The sequence below is a fragment of the Boleophthalmus pectinirostris genome, unplaced genomic scaffold (genome assembly GCF_026225935.1).
Source record: "Boleophthalmus pectinirostris isolate CB_2022bp ecotype Guang Dong unplaced genomic scaffold, ASM2622593v1 HiC_scaffold_8, whole genome shotgun sequence".
Taxonomy (NCBI): domain Eukaryota; kingdom Metazoa; phylum Chordata; class Actinopteri; order Gobiiformes; family Gobiidae; genus Boleophthalmus; species Boleophthalmus pectinirostris.
In genome coordinates, this window is record NW_026571515.1 from 26,286,108 (window position 1) to 26,307,828 (window position 21,721).

The 21,721-nt window shown below is 40.9% G+C and overlaps 4 protein-coding genes across 7 annotated transcripts; 1 reads left to right on the plus strand and 3 right to left on the minus strand.

The window, feature by feature from the left end:
- Window positions 1-421: 421 nt before the first annotated feature.
- ssr4 (signal sequence receptor, delta) lies at window positions 422-2,774 on the minus strand. The gene is made up of 6 exons (XM_020929837.2): window positions 2,584-2,774; window positions 2,278-2,396; window positions 2,131-2,205; window positions 1,079-1,168; window positions 940-1,005; window positions 422-804 (listed from the first exon to the last, which is right to left on the minus strand). The coding sequence occupies exons 1-6, from the start codon at window positions 2,630-2,632 to the stop codon at window positions 700-702; spliced, it is 504 nt and encodes a 167-aa protein (XP_020785496.1). The 5' UTR covers window positions 2,633-2,774; the 3' UTR covers window positions 422-699.
- A 405-nt stretch (window positions 2,775-3,179) lies between these two features.
- Window positions 3,180-11,373, minus strand: LOC110164619 (rho GTPase-activating protein 4-like). Of its 3 annotated transcripts, XM_055165996.1 has the most exons (23): window positions 11,017-11,373; window positions 10,722-10,779; window positions 8,967-9,056; window positions 8,652-8,823; window positions 8,406-8,568; window positions 8,036-8,098; window positions 7,829-7,954; window positions 7,616-7,744; window positions 6,921-7,142; window positions 6,747-6,848; window positions 6,482-6,652; window positions 6,314-6,398; window positions 6,183-6,210; window positions 6,007-6,100; window positions 5,866-5,926; window positions 5,719-5,796; window positions 5,497-5,625; window positions 5,316-5,421; window positions 4,980-5,204; window positions 4,576-4,631; window positions 4,290-4,506; window positions 4,171-4,216; window positions 3,180-3,736 (listed from the first exon to the last, which is right to left on the minus strand). In XM_055165996.1, exons 3-23 carry the CDS (start codon window positions 9,031-9,033, stop codon window positions 3,572-3,574), a joined length of 2,505 nt encoding a protein of 834 aa, XP_055021971.1. In that variant the 5' UTR covers window positions 9,034-9,056; window positions 10,722-10,779; window positions 11,017-11,373; the 3' UTR covers window positions 3,180-3,571. The 3 variants fall into 3 exon arrangements, with proteins under 3 accessions (XP_055021971.1, XP_055021970.1, XP_020785358.1); XM_055165995.1 differs by lacking the exon at window positions 10,722-10,779 and having other exon boundaries at window positions 11,017-11,372; XM_020929699.2 differs by lacking the exon at window positions 10,722-10,779 and having other exon boundaries at window positions 4,585-4,631; window positions 11,017-11,371.
- Window positions 11,374-12,062: 689 nt separating this feature from the next.
- naa10 (N-alpha-acetyltransferase 10, NatA catalytic subuni) lies at window positions 12,063-13,874 on the minus strand. Its single transcript, XM_020929791.2, has 8 exons — window positions 13,692-13,874; window positions 13,432-13,530; window positions 13,281-13,339; window positions 13,167-13,212; window positions 12,961-13,076; window positions 12,836-12,880; window positions 12,629-12,713; window positions 12,063-12,546 (listed from the first exon to the last, which is right to left on the minus strand). Exons 1-8 carry the CDS (start codon window positions 13,710-13,712, stop codon window positions 12,364-12,366), a joined length of 654 nt encoding a protein of 217 aa, XP_020785450.1. The 5' UTR covers window positions 13,713-13,874; the 3' UTR covers window positions 12,063-12,363.
- A 291-nt stretch (window positions 13,875-14,165) lies between these two features.
- zgc:158263 (ceramide kinase family protein) lies at window positions 14,166-21,701 on the plus strand. 2 transcript variants are annotated; one of them, XM_020929718.2, is made up of 13 exons: window positions 14,166-14,589; window positions 15,075-15,170; window positions 15,378-15,515; window positions 15,608-15,736; window positions 15,834-15,897; window positions 16,004-16,149; window positions 16,224-16,298; window positions 16,367-16,519; window positions 16,629-16,734; window positions 17,172-17,269; window positions 17,348-17,544; window positions 20,865-21,169; window positions 21,411-21,701. In XM_020929718.2, exons 1-13 carry the CDS (start codon window positions 14,448-14,450, stop codon window positions 21,520-21,522), a joined length of 1,761 nt encoding a protein of 586 aa, XP_020785377.1. In that variant the 5' UTR covers window positions 14,166-14,447; the 3' UTR covers window positions 21,523-21,701. The 2 variants fall into 2 exon arrangements, with proteins under 2 accessions (XP_020785377.1, XP_055022265.1); XM_055166290.1 differs by lacking the exons at window positions 20,865-21,169; window positions 21,411-21,701 and adding an exon at window positions 17,729-18,039.
- Window positions 21,702-21,721: the final 20 nt, after the last annotated feature.

Consider the following 21,721-nt stretch of genomic DNA (forward strand, 5'->3'; position numbering starts at 1 on the left):
GAAGGACTCACAACAGTTTAAGAGAATATCTGGCCAAGCATCTTTCACCCTTTAGCAGTTGTCTAGGGAGGTCATTTGATCTAAATGAGGTCAGTACACTCAAGAGTTGTCTAGACTCTGAAATCTCACCACAAGCAACAATGAGCAGATCTCCACAGTGACAAAAAACATATGGCATTAATCTATAAGACCATCTTCAGAGGAAAGGAATATTTCTCTAAAAAAGGAGGCAGTCTGTTGTCATCACATAAAGAAATACGTGAAGCATTGCAAAATGAAAAAAAAAAAAAAACATTTATTAATTTTACTGGAAGAGACATTTCAGCCCCTTTGCATCAGCCAGTGCACTCGCATTATTGAAATACTTTTACATTTTTGATCTTTGATCAGTACATCCAGGTGGTTTACATTACTGTCAAACTTGTGGTCCGGGTTTATTGGTTCAGATTTAATAAACATTACAAAAATATGTTCTGATAAGAGAAATCCACAAAAGAAAAGCTGTCAAGGGCCAAGACTGAGAACACAGACACAGTCTGAATAAAAAGTACAAAGACTGCAGCAGAACTTCTTTGTTCAAGTACATTGTGGCAGTGACAACAAGCCACACTGCTTAAAGACGTTGATAAGTTCCGTTAAGAAACCAGTCTTTGATAATGATCTCATCATGATCCAGTGGTTAAAACAATAGTGTTCAATTTATGCCTGGATGGTGCTCTTTGCACTGAAAGCCAAGTAATAGACCAAGATGCCAATGAGTGCTGCCACAACCTCAGTTGATACCCATGGGCCGCTCCAGGCACCCTACAGAAAGAATAAAGATTAATGGACACAATATGTTTAAAGCACAATACCTCCAGACCACAACAACAATATTCTAAAACAATGCAATAAGTATAAATGATTATAATTAAAATAGTTTTTCTCATTAAATCTTACCCGATGGTCAATGTTGACAGAGAAAAGGGGTTGAATGGCATTCACATCTTCATTATTTCTCTGGGCCTTAAAATAGATGATGAAATTAATAAATCAGTTTGGGGCAAGTAATTTTAACATGAATGCTTTGATCACAAACCTTGCGCAGAGCACTGTAAGACTCCTCATCGAAAAATTTCACCTGATATGTCCCAGAGGCAGCCTGTTTGTGAGGCATGCTCCATGAAACCTGAAAGCGAATAAACTCAAGTTAATATCTCGAAGGGTGGGTGATATTGACATTTATGACTCAATAACTACATTCAGGCAATATTATGTCAATCCAACAAATGTGTTAAAACATCTCATCAAATGTATAACTTAAGCTTTAAAGGGCCCATATTACACTATTTTCTGATCCATGTTATAATGTTGTTTCCTTATCAAAAACATACTTGGTGCTGTGTTGTGTTCACACGTTTAACACACAAATCCTTCATATTTAGTTCTTTAGTTCTTCTTAAACAGAAAACACTCCACCTTGTGATGTCATGTACAGAATGCGCTCCACTTTTTAAAAAAAAAATATATATTTTTTTTTACTTCATATACCTTTATTAGAATGATTTGGATCATTTCAGTCCTGGCTGCCAATCTCAATTTGAAAACTACCACTACATGACATCACAAGGAGGAACAGAGCATTTTGAGCTTTAGAGATGTAGACAGATCAATAAAGGATTACTCCAACATCCAGGTATGTTTTTGAGGAACACGGTTTAAAGCTCACAATAGTCAATTTTGCGTAATGTAGGACCTTAAGTTTCAAAATAATGTGAGAGGGTTTTAAAGTTGCCTACAATATTGCAGAAATATCCTATTTTAATTTTAATGAGCTTTTCTATATTCTCAAAATCCAAAATTTGCAGATCTTCAAAACAACAATGCATCTAATTTTACAGAAATCTGCCAACCCTTATTTAGATAGGCAAGGCTTGCATCAACTGAATGTTTACTAATACACAGCACAAAGCTCTCTAAATTAGGACAGGCAAATTCTACTATGTAACTCAAAGTTTCATCTTTCATTTAAGGATTTAACAATTTTGAATTGATACAGAGTAATACTTGGTTATCTGTCCTATTTAATTACTATGTAAATCGAGTAGACATGTCATGTGTCATTAATTTGCATCTGAACTATTGTCTCACCTGATATTTGCCAACATCCTGGCCTCTGGTCACAGGAAACTGTCTGCCATTCACATCTGCATACAGAGTCACACTCTGGGAACAAACAGATGAGTGTGAGTGCTGATATTTATTATATAGTAATAGGGCTTTGGACATAACGTTTACCTGAGCCCCGTTTGCACAGGTCAGGCTCAGCTCAACGATGAAGACAGATTCTGAGGAGATGACTGCGTCTGAGGTGGTGTAGGCCGATGGAGTAATGACAGGGTCTGTGCAGCTCTCTCCTGTGAAATATTTAATCATATTGCACTTCGTTTGAACATTTAGACACAATGTAACTCGAAGCATGCCAATAGAACCACTATGAATGAAAACAGAGGTTGACTGATGGACTGGTCCACAGGAGCTGTGTAAGTTAACTAGCATTAACGCTAACCTTACCTAAATCCAACCTGCCAAACTCAAACATACCTGAGCATACAGCCACAAGCAGAGCGAGGAAAGCGGCTAGCCGGATCATGGTTGCGTCGGGGGTTTTGGTGGTCCTCAGTGCTCTCTAAAGTCAAGGTAAACTGCTGCTTGGTGATTTCTTCAATGACTGAAAGAAAGAAGTCCACCTCAGCGCAGCGCCGCAACACCACAGCGCATGCGCACCAATGACGTGGCCACTCACCGAGCAAAGGATTATGGGATTGTCATGTGTCGACCACGTCAGCTCAAAAAAAAAACATTACAAGGCCTTATGCTTTATAATAAAGTCCATGTTTGGACAGTTTCATTTGCCCAAATATCCAATTCAAGTTTATTTTTATAGCACATTTTATAAATAAGACCGTTTCCAAAGTTCTATACACAGCAATGTTAAACATTTAACTCTAAAAAGTCAGCAGAATTATATTATGGACTAAAAGACCTGCCATGCAGAAACCATGTCATGCTTTCAACCAACAACTATGACAAAATAAATAAGAGGGCCTTACTAAATGTGCATATATAAAATCGAGTCATAATTTTCTTAGTACTTAGTAGTACCTACTATAGTACTGTAAAATGACAACCACACAGGGTCAGTATAAACAACATATTTATTTTATGGTACTCAGACAAACTGCTAATTATTGAGATGGTTAGCAAGTTAAACATTTTGGTTCATATCAAGGCAAGTACAAGATTCAGGACTAAGAATGATAACATTTGGTGACTGATTTTTTAAAAATGCATTTCAAGTAATCCAGTTTTGTGCATTGGTCTGCAGATAATCAATGGACAGGGTCTGTTGTTGCACGAGGTTCAGTCAAAGTGCTTCTAAGAAGGTAGACTCCTCATGAAAAGACAAGTAGGGGCTCAGTGATCTTAGTTGTCTAAAAATACATGTGCTGAAAGCCGCTGTCAGAGCAGTCACCTTACACCTCCGTTTACATTTGTATCATCCGTCTTGTCATCTATGGAGTCAGCCACTTCAGTCCACAGGGTCTGCAGACTTAAACAGGCCTGCTCCTCTCACCCGCCTCCCTTTCCTCTGGAGAGCTTGGGCAGAGGGAGAGAAGGTGGTGCTGGGTGGATCCTGTGAGGCTTGTCGAGCGAGAAGCTCCTTGAAGACTGAGTCCATCTGACGACAGATATCCTATTTGAAAAAATAAACAAGTAGTAATGGGAAAGAGGAAGAGCAAAGCAAGTTTTGTTATGTCTCTATAGCAACATTTGTATAAACTATATCAAAAATATGTAGAAAGAATAAATATTTTAAAATCTATGCACACACTGCTTCAAAAAGGTACATCATGTAACTTTTCTGGTGGGGAATCTGTTATATTTTGTCTCCATGGGGAAGGCTTTAAGCTCATATTTAGACTATTTTTTCCAATTATAGGTGTTTTATTGACCAAAATTACATTGAAAAACATGTATTTTTTTCAGGAGCAAGAGCATTCTTACTCTGAGACAGAAATTGTTAAATGCCATATTGTGGACCAGCATCCAGAAAAGATGATGCACCTTTGCCTTGGATTCTCCCTGGACAACTGAGGGATTTTTCACACATTTAAGTAGAAAACAAACCTTGTCTAGCTGTACAATATCTTCACTGGATACACTTTCACGTAATCTGTAAAAAGAAAACTTAATGTTATTCATCACACATATGTCAGCTGTGAAAATTGGCATTTTGTATAACTTACTCTCTGCTTACAAATCCAGGTGAGTGGACACGTCTTGGCCTGTGTTGAGGTCCTAATGGAATTTGAAGAAATTTTCCACTTGAAGCAATGCTGCCCCCTGCTGACGCTGCTGCCTTCTTGATTTGCTCACTTGAAGCACAACTGTTGGCTCTGGGTCTATCTGCCTTTTTCTGAAGTGGCACAGAAGTCTGATCAAGTGAGAGACCCACATCTGAATCTGGAGTGGAGCAAAATGGAGACATTTATTTGCCATTACAGCAGCATGCAACATTTATCTAAAACTTACAATCTGTACCTTGGGGTGTTTCTACAGCTTCTCCCTCTTCTTCCATTACAGGTTCACTAAAATGAGATTATAAAATGTGATAATGTCATACTTTCAGATGGGAGAAGGAGGATTCTTTGCCATGAATTATCCAAATGTTAAATTCACAAATGCTCAACATGATCATTTGTATCAGTGACTAGACTCTATAACTCCTTATAAACCTTTTTTTTTTTTTTAAACCGGATTTTTCATTTCAGCAGTTTTCATTTTAGCTGCCCCCCTCCCAACCCTTGTATTAAATATTATTGTCCTATAGAAGGTTGAGATGCCACCTGAAACCCAGCAACTGGATACTTTACATAAACTGACAATAAACACCATGCTTAGTATTTCTTGATTCAGTCAGTTATCTGTTTCGTTACCAGCCATCCTCCTCAGTCATGCACTTCTCGTAGATGGGCCCAGGGACTTCACACTGACTGGGGAAGATCAGCTCATGCAGAAGGATGATGCTCTTCACAAGGTCATTGATCTGAGGCTGCAGTGTGACCACATCGTCCTCATTTTCCCCACGCACAAGACTTGGGCCAAAACACACAGCCAGATTGTACGGCTGCATCATGTTCTCGTCACTGTACTGAGACACACTAATCACACAAAACACATGCAAATGAAATGTATTGCTTTTCACCCAATTGAAAAACTATTAAGATTGTATGGCCAAAGTTTGTCGGGGTTGACCTGTAATTTACACTTACTGATGAAGGAATGCAAAAAGGTATCTCATGACAACGATGATGGGTTCTGGATAAGAAGTAACAACTGTCTTAAGCTGAGCTGCTCTCTCAGCTTCATTCTTTATTTCTAGGAAGAAAATAAATAAAAAAGGTTTCTATCAATAATTCACTCACTTAAGTTAAAATCCCACCACACACTCACGTGCATACTCCAGTAGTTGGCCTGTACTCTCAATAGGAAACAGTGGATTTGTCAGACCTCGAAAGTACAGCTTCAGAACTCCAGCCACTGAGTCCAGGTTGTACCTCTGTACAGTCAGGGGATCCTCTCCTGAAGGGGGAGCCCACAACACACTGACCAACATTATTATTGCTCAACAGAGAGAGCCACTAAAGTACTGAAAACCTGGCCATTACATCCTACCTTGCTCAAACGCATCCCTCAGATTGTTCACTTCCATTTGGGATCCTGGAACCCGGAATATGCCCTCATGGTGAAGGCCTAGGATATACATGTTTTTCATTTTGAAATTAAATTGCATCAGTAAAATGTGTTATTGCCATACCATACCATTCAGATTAATAAAGCGAATACAGCTTTCAACAACTATTGGTATCTGTTGGCCTGAAGCCTGGAAGGTGAAGAAGAAAACTGTAAATTGTACACATGTCTACTAGTAAATTAGAAAAATAAATATGCTCCTTAATTTACCTTGATGAACGACAGCATGTCACCCTTAAAAAGTTTTTGATTGTGCATCAGATTTGCACTGGAGGGATTCTTTCTCACACGCATGAATTTGTGTCTGCAATTTTACAGAAACTGTGAAATAAATAAACATTTTGACACAAATTTTTTTTTACAGAAACCTTGTTAACTCTTAGTACCTTGGCTGATGTCCATTGGTTGGTTCGGCTAAAAAAGGAAAACATTTAAAATTTGTTCTGTGGAAACCGTTTCCAGAATAGATTTGTATATACTTGAAATAGTTAATTTATGAGAAATATGGAAGTGATACCTTTTTCCAAGGCTACTTTAAGCAAGTCATGTTTAGCTTGCAGTTTAGAAACAAGGGAAGTGTTCACGAGAAAGTCTTTCACTCTCTGGAACAAATGTGACAGCAAAAGAGCAGTTAACAGAGTTCACATTTAGTTTTTTTTTTTAAAAAACAGTTGGTGTAACTCACAGTGAAGTAAACAGTCTCCAGCTCCTGCAAGCTGGCTTTACGGCGGGCCACACTGGGCCGGACAGAAACACTCTCTGAGCTGCTCTCATGAGACAGTGCACTGAGCTCCAGGTCATCTTCACATATACAGTCAATGAACAATGCCTGGGCTGCAGACATGTTTTTACTAGCCTGGAAAACAATGTTGAACCAGTTTATTTTGAATAAGTAGACAGTAAATACATCGTTGAACAATATTATATAAAATACAAGCATGGCTCTTTACCTCCTCTGTGGCATCAGTCAGTGCTTTGAGCCTGGTTTGAATCTGTTTGAATCTGGTGTCAAGCTCACAGATCATCTCACTCTCTGCACTCACTTCAGTAACCTGGACAAAAATGTTTTTGTGTGAAAACATGCATTGAAACCATTTAAAAGGATACAGACAAAACAGGGTCACCTGGTCTCCATCGTGGGGCTGATAGTTGAAGCGCAGGGGCATGGAGAAGGCGTTATAGTGGTCCTGGAGGAGAGTGTCCCGGTCATGGCTCTGGTCCAGGGCAGACACCACGTCCTGGAGCTGCTGGAGTCCAGTGGTAAGGTTCTGTTGGGCCTTCTCCCGACTGGAGAGGTAGGCCTGCATTACCCGGGACAGAGTGAGGTGGTACCCAGTGTCAGCACACTAGGGAAGGGAGGGAGTTTATGCATGATTTAAGCAAACTAGAGATCTACTAATATACAAGGGACTCATTTGCCACAAAGAGTAAATCAAACCATGACAAGCTTTACACATTAAAGTATATGTGTATAATTTACATAAATATACCAAACCATAGCTAAGAAACAGTATGAGAGTTATGTTTGCTTAAATATAGACATTACATGCCCCCACTTCTGTTTTAAGCTCTAAGTATAAATGTATTCCTTCGAACTTTCAAACTACTTCCCCATTTTAGTCAAGTTCTGGATTTGCTTAACAAACAGAAATTAATATTAGAAGGAAAGAGTCAGTTATGGGTAATAAAAGGTATTTACAGAAAAAATATGCATACAACTCTGAAAGGCACTACAGTAAGGTATTAGTAGGCACTGTCAAACAAACATATGTTTATGTATGATACACAGGTGGCAGACTGCAATGAGATGAAAACTCACATCTATAAGAGTGGAGATGTCCTGGAGATAGTACTTATTCATGGAGGCATTGGCTGCAGAGAGGTTCAGAAGGTAATCGTTTCTGGCCTTACTGCACTTCAAGTAGATGTCTTTTACCTTACTCTGCCTCTACATAAAAAAAAGACATAAAGCTATTATAAAGATATAGCATAAAGATTGCATACATAAATGTCAGAAACAACTTGGTCACACTTTTTCTATCAACCGCTCTAGTTTCTTGGCTCCAGTCTTGTGCTTCTCCTCTTGTTTCTCTGCCTCTTTCAACTTCCCCTCTGCGCTCACATAATCAGAGTGGTACTGGTAGTATGTCCGCCAGGCCTGCACAAGCACAACAATGAGTCAACAGTGAGTTAGCTTGTCTTCAGAAAATGTAAAATCACTCAGATGGTTCACACTCACAGTCTGCATCTCCGTGGTGACTTTGAGTAGGCCATCCTGTAAACTTGTGCAAATATCCCGACTCTGAGACAAAAAAAACAACAATGTTAGTAGCAGTGATGGAAAGAGATGTTAAATTGTTAAATGTATACACATTTCCTATAGAAAGCAAAAATAAAAATTCAATTCTGTCAACTGGACAAAAGTTTGTTAATTGAAGGTGTTTTGCAGCTCATCCAAGCAGCTTCTTCAGTTCATGACAAATACACTTCCTATAGAAATTTGTGTACATACTAGAGGTCTTAGTGCAAGCAATACGTAAATTGTGACCTTCTGTATATGTGCCAACAAAATGCAAAATATCATGCAATATACACAGAATGTAATATACCTTTTTGGCTAGGCGCTGCGTGTATTCTAGGCAGTGACTGAGAGGCTGAATAATGAAAGTACTGCAGGTCTCACTCAGTAGGTTGTGGTCCTTACTTTCTTTTCGAGTTTGGGACAGAAGAGCAACCCAACTGTTGCTCACTGAATGGTTGCTTGGGTCTTTTCTGTGGGACAGTTGAATAACTGATTCATTTATTACTTACATGCATGTATGTATATTAACAGGTTTGTGTGTGGCAGGCATTACCTTTTGATTCTTGAAGTGAATCTTTCAGCAAGTTTGTCCAGCGACCTCGCGTATTCATTTTCAATCTCCCCCCTTCTCCTCAGATACTCTGTGAGGTCTTGAAGTTGCTGGCTCTTCTGTTCAAGCTGCAGGTCTAACACTTTCAGCTGGTCTATGAGCTGGCATCGCACCTCTGACACACACGTTAACTCCGTCAGTAACATTACATATTGCAAAACGCTTTGTGAAACCAATGTCAGGGGTGAGAAATGAATGTGAATGTGTGATTTTTTTTCTGCAATAAGAACTTTGCTGTATTATCTATCAATAAGTTACCTTTGATTTGTATGTCGTAGTCTACTATTCCAAACTTGTCTTTTCTAAGTTTCACATGGGAAGTCATTGTTGTCCCAACTGGGTGGAATTCTGTGAAAAAGATGTTTTTCAGAACCATGCAGTAACCATCATGCCTTTTGAAGTGCATTCAATGTGTGAAATCCTGTTTCAGACTGCCACACAAAACATGCTTAAATGCATCTGCAAATGTCTTTAGATCTTGATCTTGTCCCACAGCATAAATAACCTCTCACCTCAGAAATAAAAAGCACTCATTCATCTTACTGTAACACATGTCGTGAAACTCGCCCTTCGTTGTTGTGTTCCTGCTAAACAACTAGCAAACCAGTTGGCATGTGCTGCTGTCCTCTACCCAGAGTGTATTCTGACTGACTTAGATCGCAACTCAAAATAGATCTAGTAACATTTCAACTTTAAATAGGCTGAACCACATGACATACAACCCTAGCATACGTTTGTTGTAGTACTTTAAGTAGTTTCACAAGGATGATTGCCAAAGCTTGAGAGGGCACGTGCTGCATACAGGCAGACAGTAACAAGCAGCATATCTTTTTAAATATTGATTCAAAATAGGATGACATTTAACCATCTAAAGAATCTAGTTCATACCCATTGTCAATGCAAATTTTAGAATTGATGACAAATGTTACCCAAACTAATTTAACCCAAACAGAAGAAGGGTCATTTAATACTTCCTTATAGGTTAGTACAGTGTTCGGATAAAAGTTTGAATATCATTTGATGTCACATGTTCTTTAAATAACAAAGACTGTTACTACAGGTGTAATGGTGAATTTACAGTAACGCGATATTAAAGATATGGTCAACCTTCATTTGTCACACAATGTGGAGATTACAGTGTTGCAATAAAGCTACACAAACTTGTGCCAGCAGAGTAAAACTATAAGGCTACAAAACTACTATAAGTTGCTATGACTGTGGTTATGTATAGAATACTATATTTGAGTTAACTGTATCCTGGTACAGTTACATTTCATTTGGTGGTATTCAGAATACAGTTACTTTCCTTAAATCAAAGGAATAAATGGCGGCACTTTAATTCATTGGTTTGTCTTTAAACTATGCGCTTTTGGTAAGAAAACTAGAATATGTGCCTTATGTGCACATGCAAAATTTTATTCTCTAATTAGATTAATTATTAATTAAAATTAATACATTAAATTAATGACAACAAACAGTGCATGAAACATAAAGCTGTTTGTTATTCCATATCATGTTTTTTTTTTTTACCATAATATAATTCAAGTCACTATAAAAGTATTCCAAGTAGTCACAGTACAGTCCTCTGATTGGACCATGTAACAGGATATGTTACAAAATACATTTTAATTTGGGTATCCAGTATTCTGTAACGAAATACATTTTCAAATGCATTTCCTTCATATCATTGACGGTGCATTATACTGTTATGTACAATAAGTGTCTATGATTATTAAGAATTAAAATAACTTCGCAAAATATTCATAGCTCAAAACGATCAATTTGGATAGAAGCTGTGAAACAGAAAAGGGAAGAGTAGTTCTCTGTCCTTCGTACACTTCACTGTCACACACACTCTCCCTTTCCTCCTTCACTTCCCTTTTTCAGACCAATAAAATTAAGCATCAGCACTCTGCACAACACCACCAGACACTTTATTTTGCAAAAGTATTATTAATAAAGGCTTCCAGTAAATAGGGCGTCTCATTTTTTTCCAACTTAGGCCGTACTTACATTACACTTCCCATTCCTCTTCAATGTGATCAGCCATGAAGCACTTGACGTGCATAACCTTTAAAAAGCTACAGTTTAAGTGACCACTACAAATGCCTTTAACATACTGAAAATAGAGTTATGCTGAGAGCACAAACACATTAAAGATCCACCTGTGGTATAAAACAATTTTGATCAAGAGAGATTCAGTGCAATCAGAAACGGACTACTACAAGTGCAATAATCAAACTATCACGCCAGCGTGTATATGGCGTATAACTAAATTAATCGGAAGTAATTTAGGTTATTTATTTACCTTATTTTGAGCAGAGTTGACTAGCAGCTTCTTCTGACAACAGGCAACTGTAAAATGTTGGTTATTAACATAGTAAGCGCTCAACCGTGTCTCCTCCCCCTCAGTTTGGACTCGGATGGATGTGGGTGGAGTGGCGCTCATCTTTTAGTCTAGAGTCTTTCACCCTGTGGCTGCTCTCTCTCTCTCTCTCACACCACACGCTCACACTTATTTAAGACAGCACCATCGCCATGACATTATACAAGAATGACACACAAAAAGCTTGAGTCAAAAGTTTACCAAGTTTACCAGTTCAGCTCAATAAGGCCAGTAAGTGCTGCCTCCCTGTCCCTGTGTGCAGAGACAATCAAAGGCCAGCTGTTCTTACTGATTAGTCCCTCCTCTCTGAATACACACAGGCTAAGTGACATCAGCTGCCACCACCTCAGACCTGTCAAAACATACTTTTAGTTTATAGGCTCTGAGGGGTCACTCTGGAATATAGGCCTACCTATAACTATAGAGTGTACAATGGAAAGTCAAAGATGAGCGCTCAGATCTCAAGGTGCTGAGCTGAATGCCTAATGCATGTATGAAGTATGATTGTCATTTAGCAGTTAAATCTTAAATCTTGAATAACTGGGTTATAACTCTATACAAAGTTGTGTGTAGGACGAGGGTGTCATAACGGTCCTTCTCAACTTAAATTACTCAGATGATAAATTACAGAAATTCATTTAGCTTGTGTTTCATATTTTTTCACTGATGGTGCACTATGTAACTTTCCTGAGGGAGGGTGGCAGTATTCCTGGAGATGTTATTTTCCCTGCAAACATGGAATTAAACTCCTTTCTCCATGGACAAGCAATGGCACCAGGCCAAGTTAAAGGTCAGACATGTGGAGAGCCCCTGTGTGTATTGTGGATCCCAGCAAGAGCCCCCACGTACACATCATAAGCGTTACAAGTGCCCCTATCAACTACATTTTTAAGTCCTTCCACTGGAGGTCGCCAAAGTCTACTCTAAATCAGATGATTTCTAGAACAGAAAAGACACATAACAAACCATTTGTATTTTAAAGATTTATTTGTGTTTGGTATCTTAAATAGAGAACCTAGTTAATTCAAACTGTCCATTTTCAATATTGAAATTGTCTCTGAACTTTGGGCCACCTGTACAACATGCTAATAAAAAGCTTCTTGATGCTCAAGAGCTTCTTCACTGCTCAGTCCCACTCTTATAAGAAAATAAGCAGTGGACTTGTTAATGACAGCAGACCTCAATAAAGGATTTGTTAGCTGTTTGTTAGCTGTCCCAGATAAAACTATGAAGGAGAGATGAATTTAAAAAAATGGCTATAAGTCTGCATCATTGTGAATCAGATGAAGAATCTTTGACGTCTGTGCTTTCTGTGGCCTCGCTGACTTCACTCAGCTCTTTGCTCTCTCCTCCGCTGTCTCTCTCACTCTCTCGCTCTTGGTCTCCAGATCCTGATGGACTCTGGCCAGACGGTGCCTCCTGTCCTGACACCCGCACACCACACTTTCTCAGCTGGAGAAGTAGAGAGTAAATGGACTTGCTTATAATTTGACTGTAAACCTACAATTAAAACATTGTGACAAAGAGTTGTTACCTCATCAGCCATGTTTGCCAGGTCTCTCTTCATTGCATAAGCATCCTCTCCATCAGCATAATACTTTGGCTCTACTTCACTGATCCTAAAAGAATACACAGTATAAATGTTTAACTCTATGGTGAATAGTTAGTTTATATATTGACACATGTACACTTCTCTTAGCAAAGGTGAAACTACAAATGAAACAGTTCAAATTGTACTTACTGGAATTTGAGTGTGTTTGAATATAGATGCAAGGCTGCCCGATTACTTAAGTGGAAATATTAAAATAATAAATGTTTAGCATATTTTTAATGGACAGTTTTGACTTTGTCTTATCTTGAACGTACCTTTTACGGACATGAAGAGAGACATACTTAGCATTAAAATTTTCAATCATTGCCCGGCTCGCCTGGTCCATCAGTTTCTGAGCCAAGCCCAGTCTTCTGTGAGAGCGCTTTACAGCCTGAAAGGGAAATCATATGCACAATACTCAACAACTAATGGTATAATTTTTGGTAATGGTTTTGTAGTCTACACCACATATTAGACTCACCAGAGATGTGATGTGTCCATGGGGTACATCATCAGGGTCCTCTTCCCTGCAATAGACAAGTGAGATGGATTTAAACTGAATGACACATTTCAGTGCGTATTAAAAAAAACTTACATCTTAGCTAGTACATATCCAACAATTTTCCCATTTTCGTCTTCTGCGATGTAGGACAGCTAAAAATGTTTACATGTTTACAGGTTAACATGTCAAAAACATTGTTGTTAATTTGTTGCATGTACAACGTAAAGCACGGGTGAGTACACACCTGAGGCCAAGATAGTCCGTGATAAAAATAATATTTCATCTGATAGTTTTCAGGAAGACACAGCAGATTGCAATGCTGCATATTCATAAGGTCCTCTGGCTGTGGTTTTAAGATAAAACAAATGTTACTCTGAGAAATAAAAACAACCATGTATAACACTCACAAGCTGGTGATACCGGGTGAGCTAACGAGTAGCTTAGCAGTAGCAAAGACCATTCAGAGAAAAAGCATGGCTTTCGTCAACATTTCATTTTTCTTACCCGCGCGTTTCTGATGTTCATTTTGATTGCTCGTTTATTCGATTTATGGAGAGACTTAAATAAGGTACACTAGTGTGAACAGTCAGTTCATGTTAACTACTACTAAGATGTTTTATGAAACTAGTCATTAGCTCAGTGCTCGCCACTAGCTAGCTAAAAGGAGGAAGAGGAATTGAAGGACGTTTCCGGTGTGGGTTAAAAACTAGAATTCAAAATAAAGGTTTACTCTATCCAATATTCACATTATTTTCATAGATCCATGATACACACAGTGTGAGTATCCTACAACAGGATATAAATTTTTATTTTTTAGTATTAAAAAATAAAAATAAAACACACACACACACACACACACACACACACACACACACACACACACACACACACACACACACACACACACACACACACACACACACACACACACACACACACACACACACACACACACACACACATATATAAAACATAGTCTGTGTGTAGCTCAGCAATTACTGAGGTGCGCTGGATGCCTCGTCTCACGCCCATAAACTGCGTCATGTAAATAGAGCAGGTGTCTAAGGGGAGGGACTCAAGGAAACTTAATGTTTAGAGAACAACCCAACCGCCTGCTGCTATATTGTACACTATATTAACAGGTACACTGATGAATTAACATACACAACGTGGATTAATGGGGGCTCTAGAGTCCCGGCACCTTGAGGGCGCAGACAGTGACCACTCAGGAGTGTGTAGACGTGGGTGCGAAAGGAGTCGATGAAAGCGTCTTCCCAGATGGACACGGACCTGCGCCTGGAGTCCACGCTGTGGATCCGGAGCAGGCGGTACCGTGCGGTGCTGACGGGCTGGCATTTCAAATGGACCGAGGTGGACAAGAAAAACCGCAACAAGAAAACGAGTAAGAAGTTTTTTTTTCGGTCTGTAGCCTACATATGGTATAGGCACAGCAAAGATTATTGGACAACACTATTGGACAAGACAGCTGTCACAAGTTCACAGTTATCTTTAGGCCTATATGACAAATGGACAAAGGAAGAAGAAAAACATTTTCCATGTGAATTAATAAGGTTGGACCTACAACATTAAGTCTACATGTGTCAAAATCAGGTCTGTATTGTTTCCTAGGCGCTCTAGTGTTGACAGAAACATGAAGAACAAGTCCAACAGCACCAGCACGAAAAGCACCTTCACACGATGTTTACTGAAAACAATGAGCTGGAGCAATCACGGTTTAAAAAAAGATTATGTGTGAAAACCAGTGAAGCTGGTTTGGTATAATATATATATATATAAAATTGCCTTCATTTTAAGTTAAATAAGTCAATTCAGTTATTTGCTTGGGTTTATAATTTTGTCTGTGTATTAATACAAACTATAATATAGTTCAGGTGCCAGTGTCAGAGGTGGTTGGAGTGGAGGAAGGCCGAGTGCTGATCCTGCCCCATAAGTCGGTCGAGGATACAGACAAAGACTTCACAGGTGGGTGCTTCTGTGTTTCAAATTGTAAGCTAGTTCTTGACCTGTTAACCCGTATCTTAAAAGCAAACTATGACAGCCTTCTCATTTTTACTGAAAGAAAGATTAATAATAGATCACAAGAGCACTCAAACATATTGGCTTATGTTTACTCAGTGTCAACTTTTACTTAATAACATTGTGGTCTTCTTTGTCTCTTGTTTATTTTAGTTTTTTACATCAAGCGCTGCAGTCGTGTTGGCTCCTCTGGTGTACTGTGGAGACTAGGCCAAACCCAATTCACTTGTCCAAGTCGAGCATTGCGAGACCAGTGGATCAAGCATCTGCAAACTGCATTGAAAACACATAGTAAGGAAAATATTTTAATTTAGATTATTGAATAACATTGCCCTCAGCTTTAAAATGTATAACCAATACTTTTTATTTATTGACTTGTGAAGGTCCATTACGTCCTAACCGTTTGTTAGTGTTTATTAACCCATTCGGAGGAAAGAAGAAAGGACATCATATCTATCATAGTATTGTTGCACCACTGTTTGAGCTTGCTGGCATTAGCTCACATGTAATAGGTAAAAACATTTTCACTGTCCAGTCTGTGCCAATGTAGTGTATGTGTTTTATGTAAACATATTGTAGAAAATAGAACCATAAACATTTTTTTTCCAGTTACCCATCGGGCGAACCAGGCCCGAGACTACCTGTTAAAAAAGGACCTGACCGGTTTTGATGGGTGAGGGCTGTTATATCTCTGTCAACACTGTGGTTTTTAAGCATTTATCACGGCTAAGCACATTGTGAGCCCCTGTTCATAATAGAGCTTCTTGTGTTCCCAACAGCGTGGTGTGTGTTGGTGGAGATGGCATGTTCAGCGAAATACTTCATGGTTTGATTGGGCGAACGCAACAAGAGGCAAATCTTTGTGAGAATGATCCCACTGTGTCTCTGCAGCCCTGCCCTCTTCATGTCGGCATCATCCCCGCAGGTAATGTCCCTGTCATTAAATGTGATAAAAGCATTATCATGTGTCTGTGTGTAACATGTGGTGTACAAGAGCAGGTTCTACCGACTGTGTGTGCTATGCTACAGTGGGAGTGATAGACCCTCTTACCTCAGCTTTACACATTATTATAGGTATGAAAAACATGTGATTAGAAATACTGTGTTTACAGTTTAATAACATATGCAACATTCTTTTTCAGGAGACTCACAACCTTTAGATGTGTCTGCAGTTCATCATCCATCCAGCCCAGTGCACTACTCTGTGTCTTTAGTGGGCTATGGGTTTTATGGAGATGTTTTGGCTCTGAGTGAGAAGCACCGCTGGATGGGGCCTCTCAGATATGACTACTCAGGTCAGGATTTAAATTTACAAACAAATAAAAAACAAATGTGATACGCATTATTATTATTATTATTATTACTATTATATAGCATATGCATTTGAATAACTTATTGCTTTAGGTGCTATGGTGTATTTGAGCAACAGGAGCTATGTTGGCATAGTTCAGTACATACCTGCTGACCCACTGCTCTCCAGCCCCAGAGACAAAACACGTTGCCTTGCAGGGTAAGTCTTTGCACTATAAAGTTTGAATGAAAAAAAATTTAAGTTGTCATCAGTTTTAAGAAGCTCCAGGGTAAGGGGAAAGCAAAAAATAATGTGTACAATTATAATAAGTGTCTTTCATCTTATTTCATTTATTTAATGTTACTCTACTCTAGCACCTATAGCAGTGGCTCAGATGTTTAAGGAGACTGGAGTTGAATTTGATCCGATGAAAAGTGAGCTGAGGGCTCTCATCGGCCTGAATACCTGTGTCTTTGTCTGAGACAGTCTTTGGCTCCTAAAGGAAATACTTTTAAAATGAAAAGACAGACAGCAATGTATTGTAACAGAGGAAGACTAATGTTTTCTGTTCACCCCGGTGCAACTCAGGCCATAATAAATGCATAATTTTAACCATATAAAATAAAATAAATAATACATCTCTTTTACTTGTTCAGATGTGGTGTTTGCTCCAGGAGTACAGAGAGGTTGTTTCCACTTTCAGCTGATTCAGCTTCCTTGTGCAGCTCCCGACTGAACCACAGTGACCCTGAAGGTAAAACCATATGCTGAAGATACATGGGTAAATGAACAGTTCTAGACCCAACTCTTATTTTTTTTTGTGTTGTTTTAGGTGAGTGGGTGAGTGTCAAAGGCAGGTTCAAATCTGTTTCCCTAACCTGTATGTCCAGCTCATGTCCCAAAAGTCCTCTGGGCCTGTCCCCCTCTGCTCACCTGGCCGATGGGACGGGGGACCTGATTCTGGTCAGGAACACAGACCCCCTGAGCTTTCTCAAGTTCCTGCACAGACACACCAACTCAGAAGACCAGGTAAACCACACAAATTAGTACTTATATGCAGTGGTTAACCGTTAAATTACTAAAAAAGTAAAATGTACACATGAAAAGTGCTATGTGAAGTACTAGTCACCTTTGAACACAATTTTAGTAGCTTTTTAAATCATATCCATCTATCTATCCATTATCTTCTGCTTTATCTGGTGCTGGGTCGCAGAGGCAGCAGTCTAAGCAGGGACACCCAGACTTCCCTTTCCATGCACCCTTCCTCCAGCACTTCCGGGGGGACCCCGAGGCATTCCCAGGCCAGCCGAGAGACATAGTCCCTTCAGATTGTCCTGGGTCTTCCCTGGGACCTCTTCCAAGTGGGATGTCCTCAAAATACCTCCCCAGGGAGCCGTCCAGGAGACATCTGGAGATGCCCAAGCCACCTCATCTGGCTCCACTTGATGTGAAGGAGCAGTGTCTCTACTCCGAGCTCCTCCCGTGTGACTGACCTCACTCTATCTCTAAGGGAGCTCCCATCCACCCTGCACAGGAAACAAATTTCGGCCACTTGTTTGCACGATCTTGTCCTTTTGGCCATTACCCAAAGCTCATGAACATAGGTGAGGGTAGGAACGTAGACTGAGCAGTAAATTGAGAGGTTTGCCTTTCGGCTCAGCTCCCTCTTCATCACAACAGCCTGATACAGCGACCACATCACTGCTGACGCTTCACCGGTTTGCCTGTCAATCTTGCGCTCCATTCTCCCCTCATTTCTGAAGAAAACCCAGAGATACTTGAACTCCTCCACTTGAGGCAGGGACCCTCCACCCACCCAGAGAGGGCAAGCCACCTTTTTCTGGTCGAGAACCATGGCCTCGGATTTGGTGGAGCTGATTTTGATTCCAACCACTTCACACTTGTCTGCAAACTGCCCCAGTGCATGCTGCAGGTCCTGGCCTGATAAAGCCATCAGGACAACATCATCTGCAAACAGCAGAGTTGCGATCCTGTGGTCCCCAAACTGGACCCCCTCTGGCCCGACTCCACCTAGAAATTCTGACCATAAATACAATGGACAGACCTGGTGACAAAGGGCAGCCTTGGTGGGGTCTGACATGCCCCGGGGACAGGTCTGGCTTACTGTCAGCAATGCAAACACAGCTCCTGCTCCGGTCATACAGGGGCCCCATACTCCCAGAGCACCCCTCACAGGACACCATGAGGGACACGGTCGAATGCCTTCTCCAGATCCACAAAGCACATGTGGACTGGTTGGGCAAACATGAACTCTCAAGCACCTGATGGAGAGTGTAGAGCTGGTCCATTGTTCTGAGACCGAGACGAAGACCATACTGCTCCTCTTGAATCCAAAGTTTGACTATTGGTCAGATTCTCCTCTCCAGTACCCTGGAAGAGACCTTACCAGGGAGGCTGAGGAGTGTGATTCCCCTGTAGTTGGAACACACCCTCCCCCTACTTAAATAGAGAGAGACCACCACCTCAGTCTGGGAGTCCAGAGGTACTGTCCCCTACCTCAACACGATGTTGCAGAGATGTGTCAGCCAAGACAGCCCCACAACATTCAGATACTTAAGATACTCGGGATGGATCTCATCCTCCCCCAGAGCCTTGCCACCAAGGAGCTTGCCAACTACCTCAGCGACTTCAGCCAGGGCAATGGATGAGTCCTTCAGAGTCCTCAGTTCCTGCTTCCTCCTCGGAAGACATGATGGTAAGACTGAGGAGATCCTCAGAGTATTCCTTCCACTGTCCAACAACATCCCCAGTTGAGATCAAAAGCTCTCCCCCTGCACTGTAAGCAGTGTCGGTGAGGCACTGCTTCCCCCTGCTGAGGTGTCGGACAGTTTGCCAGAATTTCTTTGAGGCTGACTGATAGTCCTCCTCCATGGCCTCTCCGAACTCATCCCAGCCCCGAGTTTTTGCCTCTGCGATCGCATGAGCTGCAGCATGCTTGGCCTGTCCGTACCTGTCAGCTGCCTCAGGAGTCCTGTGAGCCAACAAGGCCCGATAGGACTCCTTCTTCAGCCTGATGGCATCCCTCTTTCAGCGTCCACCACTAGGTTTGGGGATTGCCGCCACAGCAGGCACTGGAGACCCTGCGATCACAGCTACAAGCAGCCGCTTTGGAGGTGTAGAACATGGTCCATTCAGACTCCCATGTTCCCAGTCTTCCCCGGAATCTGGGAGAAACTCTCCTGGAGGTGTGAGTTGAAATTCCTGCTGACAGAGGGCTCTACCAGATGTTCCCAGCAGACCTTCATGATACACTTGGGTCTGCGAGGTCTTTCTGGCTTCCTCCTCCGCCAGCGGATCCAACTCACAACCAGGTGGTGATTGGTTGACAGCTCTGCCTCTCTCTTCACCCGAGTGTCCAAGACATGTGGCTGGAGGTCAGATGACACGACAACAAAGTTGATCGTCGACCTCCAGCCTAGGGTGTTCTGGTGCCTTGTGCTCGAACATAGTCTTCATTATGGACAAACTGTGACTGGTACAGAAGTCCAATAACAGAAAACCACTCGGGTTCAGATCAGGGAGGCTGTTCCTCCCGATCACCCGTCTCCAAGTGTCACTGTCATTGCCCGCGTGGGCGTTGAAGTCCCCCAGTAGCACAATGGAGTCCCCAGTTGGTGCACTGTCTAGTACCCCTCTCAGGGACTCCTAGGAGGCCGGGTACTCTGCACTGCTGTTCGGCTCGTAGGCCGACACGACAGTGAGAGACCTCTTCCCACACCCAAAGGCACAGGGACGCGACCCTCTCATTCACTGGTGTGAATTTCAACACGTGGCTTGTGAGCTGTGGGGCAATAAGCAAGACCATACCTGCCCACCGCCGCTCCCCATGGGCAATGTCAGAAAATGGAGGGTCCAACCCCTCTCGAGAAGTTGGGTACCAGAGCCCAAACTGTGCGTGAAGGTTAGCCCGACTATATCTAGACCAGGGGTCCCCAATCGTTTTTCACCTGTGAGCTTCTTTTACAAAACAAATTAATTAAAACTGAATTTAGTAGTTTCAAACCACAATCTGCAATTTCTTTGGGCTCTGGCCAATCTAGACAGGCAATGCAGTGCTATAATGTGTCTTTGTAGGTAGAATCAGAGACGTTGGTGAGACAGCTATGGTTTTGGACAATTAGGACTTGTACTGTACTCAGTAACTTAATTTTAAATGTAAGTAATTACAATGACATTCTAGAATTATAATCAAAAAATGCAAGTGCAGATTTAAAGATCCACATAAAAAATACATCTATATGAGTATCTGTTATTTGGACACTTTCTCCACTTATATGGAATCATATTGCAGTATGGTTATTATCATTAACAGTCTCCTGCTTCTCCAGTTTGACCTGCCCTTTGTTGAGGTCCACCGTGTCAAGGCTTTCCGGTTCTTCCTCTCCTCTGAAGATGATGAGGGATATAAGGAGGTGGGCAGCTCCAGTGCAGAGGCAGAGAAAGGGACCAAGGTGTGTAGTGCGAACCCTGTGAGCACCAGTGGCTCTCAGCAGCACCTTGTGGAGAATGACTTTGAGAAGAAGCAGAAGACCCCCACTTCACTACTGTGTGGGCTGTGCTGCAGGAAAAGCCCAGCTGTTTCTGTGTGGAACTGTGATGGAGAGATACTGCCGTTCACTGAGATACAATGCAGGTCAGTCCATGGGAGTCACACTCTGTAGATATCATTTAATTACTATGTTGTATGTTAGGTTACTGTTAGATTAAGAACCAAGAGCCTATTTATGTTCCAATGTTAAAGTTCCAAATGAAGAGAACTAGAACATCTTCCACACTGTCTTCCTGGGGGAGTTAGGTCATGCACTGCAACATTGTTTTTCAACTCTTGACTCGCTAATGTATAGACTTTAATTATTACATCATTTGAATTTCAGAGTTCATGGTCAATTGGTCCGCCTATATGCTCGAGGCATAGAAGATGAGACAGCTATAGAAGATGGCACTGAAGATAGAGAGGCCTCTGAAAGGAAATGCATCTTGAACTAGGTCTTGATGACTAAAGTAGTCCAGATTAAGAACAGGTATTTACACCGAGAAGGCCTTTTTATTTTGGTTACATGATGCAATAGTGTATTTATTTTTAGAAATAAGTATTTTTATAATGATGACATTTAAATATAATAAGCTTTATTTATGCTGAAAAATGTCTAATAAACATCACAATATATATATATATATATTATAT